The following is a 19,341-nucleotide window of genomic DNA, read 5'->3' as shown; positions in this document are numbered from 1 at the left end:
TAAACAGCTTAACAGCATGAATGTAGTTTCCTTCTCCCTCCCTGGCCCTTTCTTTGAATGCTAAACTGATTTTCTCTTAAAGAGCAGTGAAAAGCTCAACTGACAAACAGAGCAAGTGTCAGTGATCTCTTCTATCCTTTCTTTTCCCCCTCTTTTCTCTGCTTGGGTCATATAGCAGCTTCTTACACATTTTCCTATAGGCTAGCTACCTAGAGATGCCTTTTGAATATAGTCTAGCTCAGATCACAATAAGATTTCAGTTTGTATGACAGGTGTTGGAGGGGATGAAGAGAAAGGGGAACCCTCTTGCACTGTTGGTGGGAATGCAAAGTGGTGTAGCCACTCTGGAAAACAGTATGGAGGTTCCTCAAAAGTTAAAAATAGAACTACCCTATGATCCAGCAATCTACTAGGTATTTACCTACAGAATGCAAAAACACTAATTCAAAGTTATACATGCATTATCTATAATAGCCAAGTTCTGGAAGCAGTCCAAGTGTCCATCCATTGATGAATGTATAAAGAAGACGTGGTATGTATGTACACACACACACACACACACACACACACACACTGGAATATTACCCATAAAAAAGAATGAAATCCTTCCATTTGCAATGACATGGATAGAGCTAGAGAGTATAAGGCTAAGCGAAATAAGTCAGAGAAAGACAAATACTGTATAGTCTCACTCATATGTGGAATTTAAGAAACAACAAATGAGCAAAGGGGAATAAAAAGAGAGAGAGACAGAGAGGCAAACAAAGAAACAGACTGTTAACAAGAGAGAGCAAACTGATGGTTACCAGAGGGGAGGGGAGTGGGGGAAAGAGTTAAATAGGTGATGGGGATTAAGGAGGGCACTTGCTGTAATGAGCACTGGCTGTTGTATATAAGTGATGAATCCCTAAATTCTACTCCTGAAACTAATATTACACCATATGTTGACTAACTGGACATTAAATAAAAAGTTTTAAAAATGAAACTAAAAAAAAAAATTTTAGCTTGTATGTAGTGCCCTAAGTATCTAGGCATTAAAATCCTTCATTCACTCAATCAATTAGTTGTGTTTTCATGCAAATAGTTTCCAAGCAGGCCTTCAGGAAAACTAAAGGAATTTTAAAGTGTCACAAGTAGACCTGGAAGTAAAGACTTGTCTTTGGCCTTGTTGCTCCTTGAACCCATTTAAGCTTCCCTCCTCCCTCGTCTGGTCTCTGGAAGGCAACCAACCATCTAAGGCTGCCCAGTCTTAATCATGCCTTCCCCACTGGTGTTAACACTTTTAAAGGGGACAGGGAAGTGTGGAGATGATCGTGACTTAAAAGAATACTCTACCAGAGGTTGACTTTATGGTACCAGTGGCCCAGGCCTTGCCAGGGCCCTTCCCAGCACATCCAGCACCTCCCCTGCCTAGCCCAGTGCTACAGTCATGAAGCTTCAGGAGGAACTAGGGCTTAAGGGCATCTCGTTTTGCATTTGAACCTTTCTACTCATTTACCCTCCACGAATCTCTATTATCCGTCTTTCTCTCTCACTTTTAACCATCCCATCTCACCACTATCTTTTTCATTCTTCTGCATTCCTTCCTCTTTCCCCTTATACACACACACACACACACACACACACACACGTGTCAAGAGCTTTTGAAAGCGGAGTTTAGACTTCAGTGCCACATAGGACACAAATACCCTGGGGCAAAGCATTTGCTGGCTGTAGGGAGGAATGGCATCAATGACTGCATCTACTTAGTTCCCCCAGTCTGTCCTCCTAGGAGGTTGCTCTGCCACGTAGGACCTTTTAGTAACTGGCAACCAGTTGGAACATTTGGAGACTATCTGCTGGTCACAGTGACAACAAAGAAAACATTAATTAAATCAGAAGTTTAGGGACCAGACAACTATTCTGGCCAATATTTACAACACAACAAAAGGTAATCTTTCAATATGGGAAACTTGACCCCTATATGATTCTGGAATAAGTAGAAACTAATTTTGATGGTTTGCAATTGACTTTCTAAATAAAAAAAGCCCATAAAAAAGAGAATGAGCTCCTTATACTAGACACAACTGAATTTTCCTCAGAAAAGCAATATAGCAGGGGCGCCTGGATGGCTTAGTCAGTTAGGTGTCCAACTCTTAGTTTTGGCTCAGATCATGATCTCAAGGTTCATGGGATTGAGCCCTGCATCAGGCTCTGTGCTGACAGAGCAGAGCCTTCTTAGGACTCTCTCTCTCTCTCTCTCTCTCTCTCTCTCTCTCTGTGGCCCGCCCCCATGCACACACACGTATACTCTCTCTCTCTCTCTTGCAAAATAAACATTAAAAATAAAAAAGAAATGCAGCTGATGGAAATGAGCTAGACAGAAATACTTTGAGAAATTAAGTGTTTAGGGATGCCTGGGTGATGCAGTTAAGTGTCTGTCGGACTCTCGATCTTGGCTCAGGTCATGATCTTGCCTGTTCGTGAGATCGAGCCCTGCCTCGGGCTCTGTGCGGACCATGGGAGCTTGGGATTCTCTCTCTCCCTCTCTCTCTGTCTCTCATGCTCTCTCTCTCTCAAAATGAATAAATTAAAAAAAAAATAAGTGTTAATTTAAGTGTTAAATTTGAGTGTCAAGGCATTAAGAAAGGACTTTCCAAAAACAAATAAAAATAATAATAAAAGGTGCTCTTCTAAACTCTTTTAAGACCTAGCCATTAGATCCCTCACTGGAGCCACATTAAAAAAAAAAAAAAAAGAGAGAGAGAGAGAGACCTATAGATGGTTAGAACAGAAAAAGACACAGGAGGTCATAAAACAAGACAACAGTGCAAAATCACAGAGCTCAGAAGGAAAAGTGGCAGAGCTGGAACTCAACCTTCTTAACTTCAACTCAGTTGTCCTCCTACTCCACACACTGCCTCCCCCGCTCAACATGGCTTTGTCCAGTGTTCACATGCTGCACACTAGGACAACACAAACCTCCATTATTAAAGTTTGAAAGCCGGAAAGGAAAATGACCCACATTCCAACATAATCATATCTCAGTAAACTCAGGGGAGAGAGAGAGGCATGGCAAAAGCACTGGATGAGGAACCAGACCTTTCACACCAACTCAATACATTTACTTGTTCAAATCATTTCACCTCCTAGTGCCTGCTCAGGTCTTGAAGGACCCCTCCCACTTTCTTTCTTACCTTATGGCACTATGAGAGAATTCTGCCCCCCAAAATGTGAAATGGCTTCCCAAAATGTGGCTTTGACAGAAACAAGCAAACTTTTTCAGGCCAAACACCCAGGAGTCATCTTGATTCCTGTCTTTCACCCACACAACAATTATCCTGAATCTTCCTTCAAGGCACGCCTTGCATGGGATCACTTAGCACTTCCACTGCCACCTTTCCACACCCAAAGCCAAAGTCCTTCCAGTGGCCTAGGAGGGCCCTGTGCTGTGCCTCCCCACTCCCCCCCACCCCAACTTCATCACCTGCTACTCTCTCCTTTACTGCCCTCCAGCCTACGAGTTGTCCAGCTCTTCCTCACATGTGACAGCCACATCCCCACCTCTGGGCCTATGCACTTGCTATTCTCATTTCTTCATGTCCTCAGGTCTCCACTCAAACATCATCATCTCAGAGAAGCCTTCCTCAACTCTTCCTATAAAGGTCACCCATCCAAACTGGAGAGTGTTATGCTAAGTGAAATAAGCCATACAGAGAAAGACAGATACCATATGTTTTCACTCTTATGTGGATTCTGAGAAACTTAACAGAAACCCATGGGGGAGGGGAAGGAAAAAAAAAAAAGAGGTTAGAGTGGGAGAGAGCCAAAGCATAAGAGACTGTTAAAAACTGAGAACAAACTGAGGGTTGATGGGGGGTGGGAGGGAGGGGAGGGTGGGTGATGGGTATTGAGGAGGGCACCTTTTGGGATGAGCACTGGGTGTTGTATGGAAACCAATTTGACAATAAATTTCATATATTGGAAAAAAATAAAAAAATAAAATGCATGTAGAGCCCATAAAAAAAAAATAAAGGTCACCCATCCAACCATGATACTCTCTATCCCTTCTTTTTTTTTTTTTTCATAGCACGATTTTTTTTATACCACTACCACTCAATTTATTTTTAACTGTCACTCCCCTCTTTCCCCATGAGAGGCTCCATGAGAGTGAGAGCTGGTTGACAGTCCCAGGAAGAGAAGGTTCACTAGGGGATTCCAGGAGGTTGACCAATGCCCCTTCACCGCTTTTCAGGGGGGAGTCAAACTACCCCACTACCCTCCAGGCAAAGACACTTCTGCCTGATTTCTGCACAAATCATTCCACTTCTTTTAATTTCCAGAACTGAATAATATTCATCCCTTCCATTTACTGGGCCCTTGATATTTTCAGAAAAGAGCACTTATAGTGGAACAAGTTCTGGAAGGCATTTTGGCAATTAGTGAGCAAACTCTGACGTCAGCAGAGTGATTCTCATCAATGTTATGTTCAAGTCTCTCTACAAGTTGGGTTACACATGCCATCTGTGATCAGTGGAGCTAGGTGATTTAAACTTTTCAGGCTGGAAGTGTGGTAATGAATGAGGCAAGCCATAGGCGCCAAGTGGTTAATTTTGTTTTCATTACTAATTGCAGGCAGTTCTGCATTATCTTCTCACAGTGGAAATAACATCTAGCCATTTGAGAGTTCTCCCAATTTCCCTTTCAGTCCTCCCAAGGTCAATGAAATCCCTTCTGGGTAAAGTGACCATTCTACTCTATTATCCCCATTCTCTAACAATTACAAGGAAGCTGTTCTCAGGCTTTGTGAAAGAGTTTTCCCCTTTACATTTCTGTCTCAACCAACCATTTATAAGCCAGGCTTTCATCAAGTCCTCATTTCTCCAAATTGCTTAACCTAAATCTGGAAAGCTTTCTGAGTAATTCCTTCAGCAACCTCCCCTGCCCCCAAATACACTATCAGGTCTGAGGGTCTTTTTCTGTTTTCTCCCTTCCTTTGAAAAAATCTACTACACCTAGGACACCAAACAGGAGATGCTGGAAGGGCCCCCATTGTAGTGGATATACCATTGATTAAAATATGATGAGAAAGTAACAGCAGGGCCATGGCTAAGAAAAGCTCCCTGAAATACCTAATCATCCGAAGATGGAAAGGCATTGTGAAGAACTGATTCCAAAGAACTGATTCATAAAGCTATTGGAGTCAGGTCTCCAATATTTCTCCTACAGATATTTAGGAGGGAACGAGTTCAGCTCTGTATCATAGACAACACCTCAGATAGGAAGTGGGGAAGGATCCCCTTTCATTTAGAAGGTTATGAAAATATTGCATTTTTTTTTCATTCATTTCAACAGTTTCCGTGGCTGTGTCCCACAGCCCCCCCATGCTGCTGTCCCAGGCTCACCAACAGATGTCCACCAGCTGGTCCAGTTCAGGGCAGCTGCACTCGTACATGTCCCGGCAGCTCACATGGCTCTGGTTCATTAAGTCCCCCAGCAGCTGGACCGTGTTGTCAGGTGCTTCTTCACATATCTTCTTAAACTGGAGCACCCGAGCAGCCTCGCTGTACACATGCTTTGCCCGCTGGTAGAGTTTGAAGATGAGCACTTAGGAAGGAAGAGGACAGGGAAGAAGGTTAGAAGTGTTTACTGGACAGCCCAGTGCAAAGAAAAATAGTCATTGAGGACTTCCGTTTCTATCTTCATTATCAATACCATCAAGACCATGAAAGAAATCTTCACGGTCTAAATTTGTCTCTTTTCAAGTCAATTTTACTTTTTTCTTTATAGTGACTACAGTCTTCTATTTTCTTCCCTTCATTCTACACACCCAGCCATGTGCACACACATGCGTGCAAACTAACTCATCCCATAGGAACAGGGAGCTAACATGTACTGAGGACTCCCTATGTTTCAGCCACTTTAAAGGCATGGTCTTCATGTAGTTCTCCTCACAGCACTGGGGAGGGAGGGGGGTGTGGGTGGTAGTATGATCCCTGGTTAACAGGTAAGAGAATGAGGCCGACTGAGGCAGACTGAGCCTAAGGTCACATATCTGGAAACTGGAGAAGCAGAATATTGATCAGGATGTCTGATCCCAGGGCCATATTCTTTCTACTGTGACCCACCAGAAAGGACCACTGAAAATGCTTATGCTGGCAATTCTATTTATGAAAATGTATCCTAGAGATAAGTACAAGTATTTATATATGTATATATGTGTACATGTGTATGTGTACCCCCCCCACACACACACATATGTATAGCAACAGAAAATATAGAAACAACTTAAATGTCCAATAATAGGAAACATTTAAAAAACTATGTTATATCCATTAAAAAATATTATTGCCATTAAAACTTAGAATCTAGGAGTGCCTGGGTGGCTCAGTCACTTAAGTGTCCAACTCTCAATTCCAGCTCAAGTCATGATCTCACAGTTCGTGGGATCAAGTCCCACACCAGGCTCTGCACTTACAGCATGGGGCCTGCTTGGGATTCTCTCTCTCTCTCCCTCTGCCTCTCCCACACACCCTCTCTCTCTCTCAAAATGAAATCTTAAAAAAAAAAAAAAAAAAAACCTCAGATCCTAAGACAATTTACTATCTGAGAAATTATTCACTATCAAGTGAAAAAACAAGATACAAAACTATATGTACAATTGATACTAATTTTGCATTCACACATACATGTATTTATATAAATTTTAATTTTTAAAAACTTTAAGAAAGCACCAAAACATTAACAGTTATTATCCCTGTGGTAGATCATGGGTGATTTTATTTTCTCCTTAACACATTTCTATACTTTCTAGATTATCCACAATGATTCTTAACTTCAGTTACAGGAACATGTCCTACTGCAGTGGTTTTATCTATAATGTTTACACACGTTCCCTTGAATAATGACTGAGACCTCCTTAACATTCTCACCCTTGCAGAGTGGCTGAGCTTGTGCCATGGACCTGAAGAACTTGTGATTATATGGAAGCTACCTAGCCAACTGGAAAGATCCAGGGCTGCACATCAAAAGGTCTGTCCTTTCTTTTCAGCTCTGCGACAATTAACTGTACCCAGTTGCTACCCCTATAGGGTTCTATTTCCCCATCTCTAAAATGACGTTGAGAATTACTTCTCAGGATCCTTCCAGGTCTAATATTTTATGATTCTATGAAGATCTTCTTCCAAGCATCCCCCCCCCCATATTGTTATATGTTGTAAAGAGTGTGCTGTGACTGTTCCCTTTTGTCTGCACCCCCAGTTCTACTCTCTCCTCTTCTCTACCCCACTTCTCTGCCTCAGGAGGCTGACCTGTGTGATTACACCAATGGGTTCCCTTGCCATCTAGACTGGAGAAAGGGAGATCAAGAAATGGGAGGGAAGAGAGTAGGACAGAGGATTTATTCCCCAGCTCCCTCCTTGCAGGGGGCTCTGCTACTCCACTGAAAGACACTGAACATCCTCTCAAGGGAGCCTTTTCTACATGACTTGATCCTCCAGCATTGACCTCCAGGTTCCTCCCCCTAGACTATTACTACTTTTTAGGAGGTGCTTTCACACTTCATTTATGAACCAACATATTTTAGTAAAGTTTCAGGTTACATTTCCTCCCTCTCCACAGCACCGTCCTCCTAATTCTTAGAGATGGATAAAAAGGCAGCCAAGGCTGGAGGAAGTAAACAGCCCTTCTTAGGATTGTGTAAAGTTTAATAATTACAAGGGTGGGGCTACCTTTCTATAAATAAGCAAAAAATGAAAAGTTTTCTTTCAAACATTCTCAATTGAGTCATATGAAGTATGACTCAACTTACAGTTAACAGCTTGCATTTTCCCGTTCTCTTTCAAAGAGGACTTAAATTCATTCATCAGATCTAGTCAGTTCTTTTGCAACATGTCTGGTAATCATGCCTCCTTTCTATTCCTGCTGTCATTACCCAAATGTACATTTTTACTCCTTTTCCCACTTGAACTATTCTGCAGTGGTTTCCAAATTGATTTCCCTGTCTTGATGTCTCCTTCCTGCAACCTATCTTGAGGCCAACACAGCCAGACGGAGCTCCAAACACACAGCCTTACTCATGTTACTGCCCCAAACCTTTACTGCCTGGCCAGTGCTTCCTATAATCCAGATTCCTGCCCTCAGCATGCTGGGTCCCAATAGGAGGTCCTCTGTCCAGCCAAACTCTCTTACTTACAGTTACCCAAAGACTCCTGGCTCCTGAGGATACTCATTTACCACACAGAAATAGTTTCCTTCCCTTTCTCTCTCTGCCAAAATTTAACCTGTTTCTGAAGGTTCAGTTTAAATTTTTTATGCTCAGGAAGCCATGCTGGCCCCAGCTGGAAAGAATCTCTTGACTCTATACCACTCTTGCAGTCCATGGCACTCGCTTGTGCTTGCCAAACCTTTTTCGCGGTAACTGTTTCTCCTATGTCCACAAAGTTCATGCACTGCTGAAGACAGAAAGCAGGTCTTCTAGTCCCATGCATTCCACCAGTGCAACATTTCATCCCAGAGCACTTTCAATAATGCGTTATAGGACAGGAGCTCAGTGGGTGTTCACTGTTACAATTAGGACTTTATTTTTAACACTAACTCTAAGTCAAGATATCTCCACATAGGCATTGTTGATTAATAATCATAATCATAATAAATGAGGTGCCAATACTCACAGCTTACTAAAATGTTGAGGCTGAAGAAAGGGGACAGCAAGATACCCTTTGCTACTGAATCTACAACTGACACCAAGTGGATGAAAAATAAGGAAAAAGAGAACTTACAAGTTAAATGTAGGTGGGAATGAAAACACAACATGTTTTGTTCCACCAGTAGTCCACACTGCAATGTGAAGTTATTATATCCATCAATAAGTTCAACTTATTTCATGGTCTAGATATCAAAATATCCCAAGATAAGAAAACCTTACCAATACCCAGTACTGGAACATACTGTCAGCAAAAACACACTGTCTGAAGAAACAGCACAGGTAGATTTAATAGTAACAGCTGCTCACTCTCAACAATAGCCAAATTATGGAAAGAGCCTAAATGTCCATCAACTGATGAATGGATAAAGAAATTGTGGTTTATATACACAATGGAATACTACGTGGCAATGAGAAAGAATGAAATATGGCCTTTTGTAGCAACGTGGATGGAACTGGAGAGTGTGATGCTAAGTGAAATAAGCCATACAGAGAAAGACAGATACCATATGGTTTCACTCTTATGTGGATCCTGAGAAACTTAACAGAAACCCATGGGGGAGGGGAAGGAAAAAAAAAAAAAAAAGAGGTTAGAGTGGGAGAGAGCCAAAGCATAAGAGACTGTTAAAAACTGAGAACAAACTGAGGGTTGATGGGGGGTGGGAGGGAGGGGAGGGTGGGTGATGGGTATTGAGGAGGGCACCTTTTGGGATGAGCACTGGGTGTTGTATGGAAACCAATTTGACAATAAATTTCATATATTAAGAAAAAAAATAGTAACAGCTGCTCAAAATCTCTGAACAGAGAAGGAAGAAGACAGGCCATTGATTGGCAAGCATGTACCTGAGACAGTGCCAATATTTTATATATGTTAATATAATCCAGGTTGTTGAATTTACATTTTGAATATTTATTTATTTTTTTATTTATTTTTGGGAGAGAGACAGAGACAGAGAATGAACAGGGGAAGGGCAGAGAGAGGGGAGACACAGAATCTGAAGCAGGCTCCAGGATCTGAGCTGTCAGCACAGAGCCTGATGTGGGGCTTGAACTGACGAACCGTGAGATCATGACCTGAGCCGAAGTTGGACGCTTAACAGACTGAGCCACCCAGACGCCCCTGAATTTACATTTTGATAGGAAGGAAATGACTTTAGCAACTGCAGTTTAAGATTGTTCTTTTTTAAAACTAAGGTTGAAACAAAATGTTTAAAATACTAGCTTTAGGATTCTGTATGTTTCAGTTTTTGCCTCTGAGCTACTTCACCTCCTATAATCATAGACCAAGTTTAAAATCAGAGTATGGGGGGCAGGGCTGGTTAAGGGGAGAATATTGATTTATTTTTACTATAATGTCCCACTTATGAAGAAATCATCTAGTTTCCAGGTGCACTGCTATATATCGCTGAATGTGACAAAAGGCACAGTAAAGCAGCATCCACTGTGATCATAAAATAGTGCTACTTAGCTGAAAAATCACTGTGCTGTCTGTGATCCAATGTGCAAAGATCTTTTAAACTTTGAATTATAAAAATTTTCAAATATGCAGGACAGTGGATAAAATACTATAGTAAACTCACAAGCCCGTCACTGAGACTGAACAATTATTAACATTTTGCCATATATGCTTCAGTTGATTCTTGCTGAAGTGTTTTAAAGTAAATTATAGATGTGATTTTTCATCTCTGTATTTGAGTATGTGCCTCTGTAAAATAAGGACATCTCCTTACATAATCTCCATATCATTATCACACCTAACAAAATTACCAATGACTACTTAATATTGTCACATATTCAGTACATATTAAATTTTCCCAATTGTTGTTTAATTTTCAGTTGATTTACACCAGGATCTGAACAAAGCCCACACATTATATTTCATTGTTATATCTAATAAGTTTCTTTTAATCAAGAATTTATAGTGATTTTTGATACTATAGCTTCTCAATGTCACGTATATAAAATGCAGGCATATTTTAGGGTCAGATCCTGTGATAAAAATATAGTCCATTAGGGACAGTATGCTTTAGCTTTTCTTAGGATTACGTAGTCCTTTAGGATTAAATATTTTCCATTAGGTTTAAATATTGTAAAATAGAAACTGTCAAGTTGCTGAAGGCAAGGGAAACAAAAGCAAACATGAACTATTGGGACTTCATCAAGATAAAACCTTCTGCACAGCCAAGGAAACAATCAACAAAACTAAAAGTCAGCCTACAGAATGAGACAATATATTTGCAAATGACATTTCTGATAAAGGGTTAGTACCCCAAATCTATAAAGAACTTATGAAACTCAACACCCAAAAAAACAGACAACCCAGTTCAGAAATGGGCAGAAGACATGAATAGACACTTTTCCAAAGAAGACATTCAGATGGCTAACAGACACATGAAATGATGCTCAACATCACTCATCATCAGGGAAATACAAATCAAAACCATGATGAGATACCACCTTATACCTGTAAGAATGGCTAAAATTAACAACACAAGAACCAACAGGTATTGGCAAGGATGTGGAGAAAGGGAAACCTTCTTGCTCTGTTGGTGGGAATGCAAACTGGTACAGCCATTCTGGAGAACAGTATGGAAGTTCCTCAAAAAACTAAAAATAGAACTACCCTATGATCCAGCAATTACGCTAGTAGGTATTTACTGAAATGATACAAAAATACAAATTCAAACTCTTTATAGCAGCATTATCAGTAATAGCCAAACTATGGAGAGAGACCAAATGTTCATCACTGATGAATGGATAAAGAAAATGTGGGATAAAAGAAAATGTAGGAAACACACACACACACACACACACACACACAGGAATATTACTCAGCCATCAAAAAGAAGGAAATCTTGCCATTTGCAACAACATGGATGGAGCTAGAATGTATTATGCTAAGCGAAATAAATCAAAGAAAGACAAATACCATATGATTTTACTCATATGTGGAATTTAAGAAACAAAACAGATGAACATATGGGAAGAGGGTGAAAGAGAAGAGAGGGAGGGCTAGATGGGTTATGGATATTAAGAAGGGCACTTGTTATGATGAGCACTAGGTGTTGTATGTAAGTGATGAAATACTGAATTCTCTTCCTGAAACCAATATTGCACTGTACGTTAACTAAAATTTAAATTAAACAAACAAATAACAAAATAGAAACTGCCTGAAGAGATGTTTTATATTAAACCTTAGGACTGGTGTTTTGATTTGTGACAAGGAACATTCAGAATGCACCAAGCAGATTACTTGAACCTCATAAATCTGGCACCTTCTCATGTCTATTCTCTATTGCAGAGTGTTTCATAGCAAGACTTCTGCTAGGAATGTCTAATGAGGATTCTTGCAGGGCGTTCTGAAGGTGCATGAGAGACTGCCATGGCTCACACCCTCTGAATGGTAGTAACTCAGACAACAAGGGAGAGGGCAGAAAGGGCATCTGTTTTCAATTGTGATATAAAAATCTTGCCAAAGGCTACAACAGATTTGGAGACCACCCTTTGGGAGAGAAAGCAGTTCTGTGTTGGCTGGACATCACAAACGTTCTCTGGATCCAGGGTTCTGGCTTATTATGTGCTGGTAATTCATCGGGTCTCTTGCTGTGCAGATACCAAAAAACCCAAGAAAATCTGAAACGTTATCCACGATAGCTTTCTTCCCTGTCCAGCTAGCTTTAAAACCGGATGTTCCATTTGTCTATAAGCTCTTATAATCCTTGAGAGCAATTATTATGTTAAAAGATGAAGCAAGTTGTTCTTACCATGCAGGCAAGATTATTTCCAAGGCAACTTTAATTTAAGAATATAACACCAGATGCCATTTTCCTAAACTACTACTAGTTTCCTATCCTATCATGGGAAATTTCAGGCTTCAGGGCAGGATATACCACATAGACTTTGAAACACTGGCTTCATCCAGTGTGAACCTTAGATAATTAATGAGTCTAATCCTAAGAACTAAATGAGCATGGCCATAAACATTTAAACTACAAAAGTTGCTGAATAAAATCACTTGTGTACTAATTCTATTTGCTAACTCTAAAATCCCCTTTCCCTCTGACTTCCTGACTATGCCTTCAGTACACCCACCATATGGGCTCCTGCCTGAGGCCCGCTGCAGGAACTGTTTTGTTGGCTGGAATGCTCTTCCCCCTGATCTTGACGTGGCCGGTCCTCACTTGTCAAGTCTCAGCTGTGACAGTTTCAAGGAGAGCTTCCCTCAACTCCAAACTAGAGTAACTCCCTCACATATGTATTTTCTCCATCCTATTTTATTCTGCCATCCCAAATATCTTGTGTATATGTTTGTTTATCAGTTTGCAATTATCTCTCACCACTTGAAGTTCAGCTTCAGGAAAGCAAGGGCCTTGTCTAATTTCACTTCTGTATCTTCAACAACTAAAATAGGGTCTGGCATACCATAGGAGCTCAGTAAATGTTCACTGAAGAAATGGTCAGTTCCCTGTCTTTGTAGCAAAACTGCACTGAAACTTGGTGAAATAAATAATTCCGGGACAAATGAAATAGAGAAGATCTACTATTCTGGCAATTTATGCTTACTAGAACTTTGACCAAAAAAAAGGGGGAAAAGTTTACTAAAAGAAGTCTTAAAGACAATTAGTAAGCTCCAGTGTCCAAAGTGTACCTAATACCATTATCACGGATGACAGAATTATTTTTACTGTGTTTTACTTCACAGATGTAGAAGAAAGGAGATTTCTAAAACAAACAAAATGTGCTTCAAATGAAAGGGAAGGAAGAGAAATAGATCATCATAATCAGCTAAAATAATTTTTTCTTTTAGTCAATTTTTGTAACACCAAAGTGTCTGCTCACTTTTACCTTAAAAGAATGGCTACACAGCTTATGATCAGACCCTATCTCTAACCAATGAATCTAAAATGGGAACAAATAATTGGTTATTTTGCTGTATCTTTAGTAAAAAATGATGCGAAAGAGCCGGTGACAGAAGTAACACACTGGGCACCATTTTCCTCATAAAAGCTCTAACAGCAGTAGGTCAACAGTAGATGGGGAACATGCCTAAAGCCCCACTGATTTATTTATTTATTTACTTACTTATTTATTCATTTATTTACTTACTTACTTAGGAGCCTTTTTATTACTTTACCTTCTACTAAGAGTGATGACAAAAGCCCTGAGTAAGATGGCCATCCAGCATCAATAGTTCTTTTGAGCACCTGCTATGTGCCCTGCACCATGCTCCAAATGATAGGAAAGGCATATGAAATAGAAGCTCCAGATTTGAGGAACTTAACACCTCAATTAAAGAGATAAAACAGAGGCACCTGGTGGCTCAGTCGGTTAAGTGTCCGACTCTTGGTTTCAGCTCAGGTAATGATCTCACGGTTCATGAGTTCAAGCCCCACATCAGGCTCTGTGCTGACAGCATGGCACCTGCTTGGGATTCTCTCTCCCCTGTTCTCTCTGCCCCTCCCCCGCTTGTGTGTGCTCTCTCTCTCTTTCTCTCAAAATAAATAAACATTTAAAAAAACATAAAACAAAACTATGAGACCATTGAACGGTGATGATCTGCAGCAGAAATCCAAGTGCTGGAAATGTGGAAGTTGCACTAAGATGACAGGTTTGGTGGAGGAAGAACAGTAGTGGGAAGTAGCAAAGAGCCTGAGCCACAGAGCTTCCTTGCTGCAGAGAAGGCCTGTGCTGGGAACAGGCAGAGTCCGTTTATACACCTGATGAGAGCAAACTGACCAGACCCTAGGGCTGCCTTTCAGAGGAGGCTGCCCACACATCTGAAGTTTTAACATCCTTTGCTACACATGCTGCACAAAGGTTGCAAACTAACAACACGTGGTCCCTGCCCAGCCCTGTGAAGCCTTCTTGACTAGCGTATTGTTTTTTCAACTGCGAATTTTTATATAAGGATCTGGATTTCTGCTTTCCCTTGAAAAACTGAAGTCTGGCAGCACCGAACCTATATTCTTGCACAACGATAGTTGACTGGAGCTGAGGAGGAGCTACCCCTTTCAGACAGAATACACATACTTTATTTCCACAGTTTCCTCCCTTACCAATTATCTGATGCTCAGCCTCACTAGTTTACATGCCTGCCTGGCCCCTGTAGGCATCTGCATGTGGGACTCTTTTTCCACAAAACTCTCAATTACAGGAATTCTTGTCTGGAGAGTGAAGAGTGGGTAAACCAAGAGGGTCACTATGTCATAATGAACCACTGTTACTGTTACTAATAAGTCCCACTTCCCTTAGGGGCACTGATAGTTCTACATTGAACTAAACTCTGTCTTCTGGTAAGTTCTGCTGTTTGGTCTTAGTTCTGCTCCCCAGACGCATGTAAACACAAGACAGCCCATGAGAAATCAGAAAAAAGCTCTCATGTTTTGTGTTTTTTCACACATTGATGAGGATCCAGTTTTCTCTTTTAATAAAGGGAATAATATAAGCTCTTCACTCTCAAGAGGTAATAGTTTAACAAAAGAGAAGTGTTGGCAAGGACATGGAGAAATTGGAACCCTTGCACCCTGCTGGTAGAAATGCAAAATGTTCAGCCACTACAGAAAAAAGTACAGAGGTTCCTCAAAAAAATAAAAATAGAACTACCATATGAATCAGTAATCCCACTTCTGGGTATACATCCAGAAAAATTGAAATCAGGATCTCAAAGAGACACAAGCACTCACTCTCATGTTCATTGCAGCCCTATTCACAATAGCTAAGATGTGGAAGCAAATTAAATGTTCATCAGTAGATTAATGGGTAAAAAAAAATGTATATATACATATAAAAGAATATTATTCAGCCTTAAAAATGAAGGAAATTCTGTAACATACAACAACATAAATGGACTTTCAGGATATTATGCTAAATGAAAGAAGCCAAACACAGAAAGATAAGTACTACATGATTGTACTTATAGGAAGTAGTCCTTAAATTCATAAAATCAAAGTCTGGAATGGTAGTTCCCAAGGGCTGAAAGAAGGGGAAATGAGGAGTTACTAATCAACAGGCATAAAATTTCAGTTAAATGGATAAATAACAAGTAAGATGCACAACACTGTACCTATAGTCCACAAAATGTACACTTAAAACTCGTTACATGGATAGATCTTACGTTAACTGTTCTTACCACAATGAAAAATAAATTTTAAAAATTTTAAACAAAAAAGAAATAACAGTCTACTAGAGAGAAATCCGTAAATAAGGACAACAAAGGCAACAGATGCTAAGGCAGCTCCTGGGACCCAGTTGCTCAGAGACCTCTCTGAGACACATAAAGAAGGTGCCTCAGAATTGGCCCACCAGCAGATGGGAACCCTGGGGCATTTACCCACAGACATTTCCACTGTTGCCCCCAGAGGGGTTAACTTCTCCATAAAGATGTGCCTGGGCAATGAGTTACCTTCAGTGACTTTGGAGAATGTCCCAAACCAACAAAGAAGACACACTCAAACCAGCTGCTAGCCTGACGTGGGCTGCTGTCAAAGCTGAAATCAGGTGAGCCAAGGGGATGGGAGCACAGAGATTATGGCCTTCATAGAAGAGGTGAAACCAGCTGAATTTAAAAGATGAGCAGGTGCCCAGAAAACCAATTAAAAGGTGGAGTAAAGAACAAAAAAAAGGATTGGGAACTTAAGGCAGAAGGAACATCCTGAGCTGAGGTGCCTGGGTGGCTCAGTTGGTTAAGCATCCGACTTCAACTCAGATCATGATCTCACAGCTCGCAGGTTCGAGCCTGGTGTCAGGCTCTGTGCTGATAGCTCAGAACCTGGAGCTTGCTTCAGATTCTGTGTCTCCCTCTCTCTCTTCCCCTCTCCCTGCTCATGCTCTGACTTTCTCTCCTCAAAAAATAAACATTAAAAAAAAATGTTTAAAGGAACATCATGAGCAAAGACATGGAGATTAAAAAACATGAGGTGCTTTTAGAGAACCTGTAGTACTTAGATGTGACTTGCATGCAATGATGATGAAAAGCAGAAGCAACAGGAAACACAATGAGAGAGAAAACTGAAGCAGTAGACAGAGGCCAGATCATAAAGGTTTTGTAAATTATCCTAAGTAAGGTATTTAAATTGTATCCTGTAGATAAGTGGTTCTTGGCCTTTTTAGAATTACAGAAACTTTTGAGAATCAAATAAAAGCTAGAGACCCTCTCCCCCATCAGAATATCCAAATATCCAAAATTCTGCATATAGTACAACACACACACAGATACTGTAATGTTATCCTTAGATCCAGGTTAAAAATTCCAGCTAGAAATAAACCATTACAGGTTTTTAGCAATTATGTCAGTACGATTCTTATTGTAAACAACAGAAAACAACATGGTTTCTTAATCAAAAAAGGAATCTATTTTAAACATATGAGAGAGCTCACAAAATCTATTAGAATTACATATTCCTATTCTGTATTAGAACGCAAGAAAACCGGATGGGGAAGATGGCAGCATAGGAGGACACTGGGCTCACCGCGTGTCCTGCTGATCACTTAGATTCCCCCTACACCTGCCTAAATAACCCAGAAAACCGCCAGAAGACTAGCAGAACGGAGTCTCCAGAGCCAAGCGCAGAGGAGAGGCCAACGGAAGAGGGTAGGAAGGGCGGCGAGGTGGTGTGCCGCTACATGGACTGGCGAGAGGGAGCATGGGCGGAGGGGTGGCCCGCCGGCCAAGCAGAGCCCCCGAGTCTGGCTTGCAAAAGCAGAGGGGCCGGACAGAGTGTGTTCCGACAGCAAGCAGGACTTGACATCTGGAAGGTTATAAGCTAACAGCTCTGCTCAGAGAACGGGAGGGCTGGAGGACGACGGGAGGGAGAGTTGTTGAGCCCCGGACGACAGAGCTCAGCTTGGTGGGGAACAAAGGTGCTCGCCAGCGGCATCGCCCTCACCCATCCCCCAACCAAAATCCCAAAGGGAACCAGTTCCTGCCAGGGAACTTGCTTGCACTGCGCAAACACCCAACGCTGTGATTTTGTGGATCCATCCCTCTGGCAGGTCTGACTCCCTCCCAGTGCTGCAGGGCCCCTCCCGAAGCGGATCTCCAAAGGAAAAACAAGCTGAGCCTGCCCCTCCCGCCCCTGTGCACCTTGCCAATCCACCACAGCTAATACGCCAGATCCCAGCACCACAAGTCTGGCAGTGTGCAAGTAGCACAGACGGGCCACGCCACCCCATAGTGAATCCCGCCCCTAGGAGAGGGGAAGAGAAGGCACACACCAGTCTGACTGTGGCCCCAGCGGTGGGCTGGGGGCAGACATCAGGTCTGACTGTGGCCCCACCCACCAACACAAGTTATTCAAGACAGCACAGGGGAAGTGCCCTGCAGTCCCGCACCACTCCAGGGACTATCCAAAATGATGAAACGGAAGAATTCCCCTAAAAAAAGTCCAGAAAACAACAACAGCTAACGAACTGATCAAAAACGATTTAAACAATATAACAGAAAGTGAATTTAGCCTAATAGTCATAAAATTAATCGCTGGGCCTGAAAACAGTATAGAGGACAGCAGAGAATCTGTTGCTACAGAGATCAAGGGACTAAGGAACAGCCAGGAGGAGCTAAAAAATGCTATCAATGAGCTGCAAAATAAAATGGAGACAACCACCGCTCAGATTGAAGAGGCAGAGGAGAGAATAGGTGAACTAGAAGATAAAATTATGGAAAAAGAAGAAGCTGAGAAAAAGAGAGATAAAAAAAATCCAGGAGTATGAGGGGAAAATTAGAGAACTAAGTGATGCACTAAAGAGAAATAATAATATACGCATAATTGGTATTCCAGAGGAGGAAGAGAGAGGGAAAGGTGAGAACTTCCCTGAATTGGGGAAGGAAAAAGGCATTGAAATCCGGAGGCACAGAGAACTCCCTTCAGATGTAACTTGAATCGATCTTCTGCACGACATGTCATAGTGAAACTGGCAAAATACAAGGATAAAGAGAAAATTCTGAAAGCAGCTAGAGATAAACGTGCTCTAACATATAAAGGGAGACCTATAAGACTCATGACCGATCTCTCTACTGAAACTTGGCAGGCCAGAAAGGAATGGCAGGAGATCTTCAATGTGATGAACAGAAAACATATGCAGCCGAGAATCCTTTATCCATCAAGTCTGTCATTTAGAATAGAAGGAGAAATAAAGGTCTTCCCAAACAAACAAAAACTGAAAGAATTCGTCACCACTAAACCAGCCCTACAGGAGATCCTAAGGGGGATCCTGTGAGACAAAGTACCAGAGACATCGCTACAAGCATGAAACCTACAGACATCACAATGATTCTAAACCCATATCTTTGTATAATAACACTGAATGTAAATAGACTAAATGCACCAATCAAAAGACATAGGGTATCAGAATGGATAAAAAAAACAAGACCCATCTATTTGCTGTCTACAAGAGACTCATTTTAGACCTAAGGACACCTTCAGATTGAGAGTGAGGGGATGGAGAACTATTTATCATGCCACTGGAAGTCAAAAGAAAGATGGAGTAGCCATACTTATATCAGACAAACTAGACTTTAAAGGCTGTAACAAGAGATGAAGAAGGGCATTATATAATAATCACAGGGTCTATCCATCAGGAATAGCTAACAATTATAAATGTCTATGCGCCGCATACCGGAGCCCCCAAATATATAAAACAATTACTCACAAACATAAGCA

General features: G+C 41.2%; 1 protein-coding gene across 3 annotated transcripts in view; it reads right to left on the bottom strand.

Annotated features, from left to right (window-relative positions):
• Positions 1-19,341, bottom strand: part of GALK2 (galactokinase 2) — a 140,364-nt gene that overhangs the window by 5,879 nt on the left and 115,144 nt on the right. For all 3 annotated transcript variants that reach the window (XM_049611680.1, XM_049611679.1, XM_049611681.1), the window contains one exon: positions 5,385-5,586. In XM_049611680.1, coding sequence (XP_049467637.1) covers positions 5,385-5,586 — 202 coding nt within the window. The remainder of the gene's footprint in view (positions 1-5,384; positions 5,587-19,341) is intronic.

The sequence above is a fragment of the Panthera uncia genome, assembly GCF_023721935.1.
Source record: "Panthera uncia isolate 11264 chromosome B3 unlocalized genomic scaffold, Puncia_PCG_1.0 HiC_scaffold_1, whole genome shotgun sequence".
Classification (NCBI taxonomy): domain Eukaryota; kingdom Metazoa; phylum Chordata; class Mammalia; order Carnivora; family Felidae; genus Panthera; species Panthera uncia.
The sequence above is the reverse complement of the archived record's forward strand: the minus strand, read 5'-3'. Positions and strand labels throughout refer to the sequence as shown.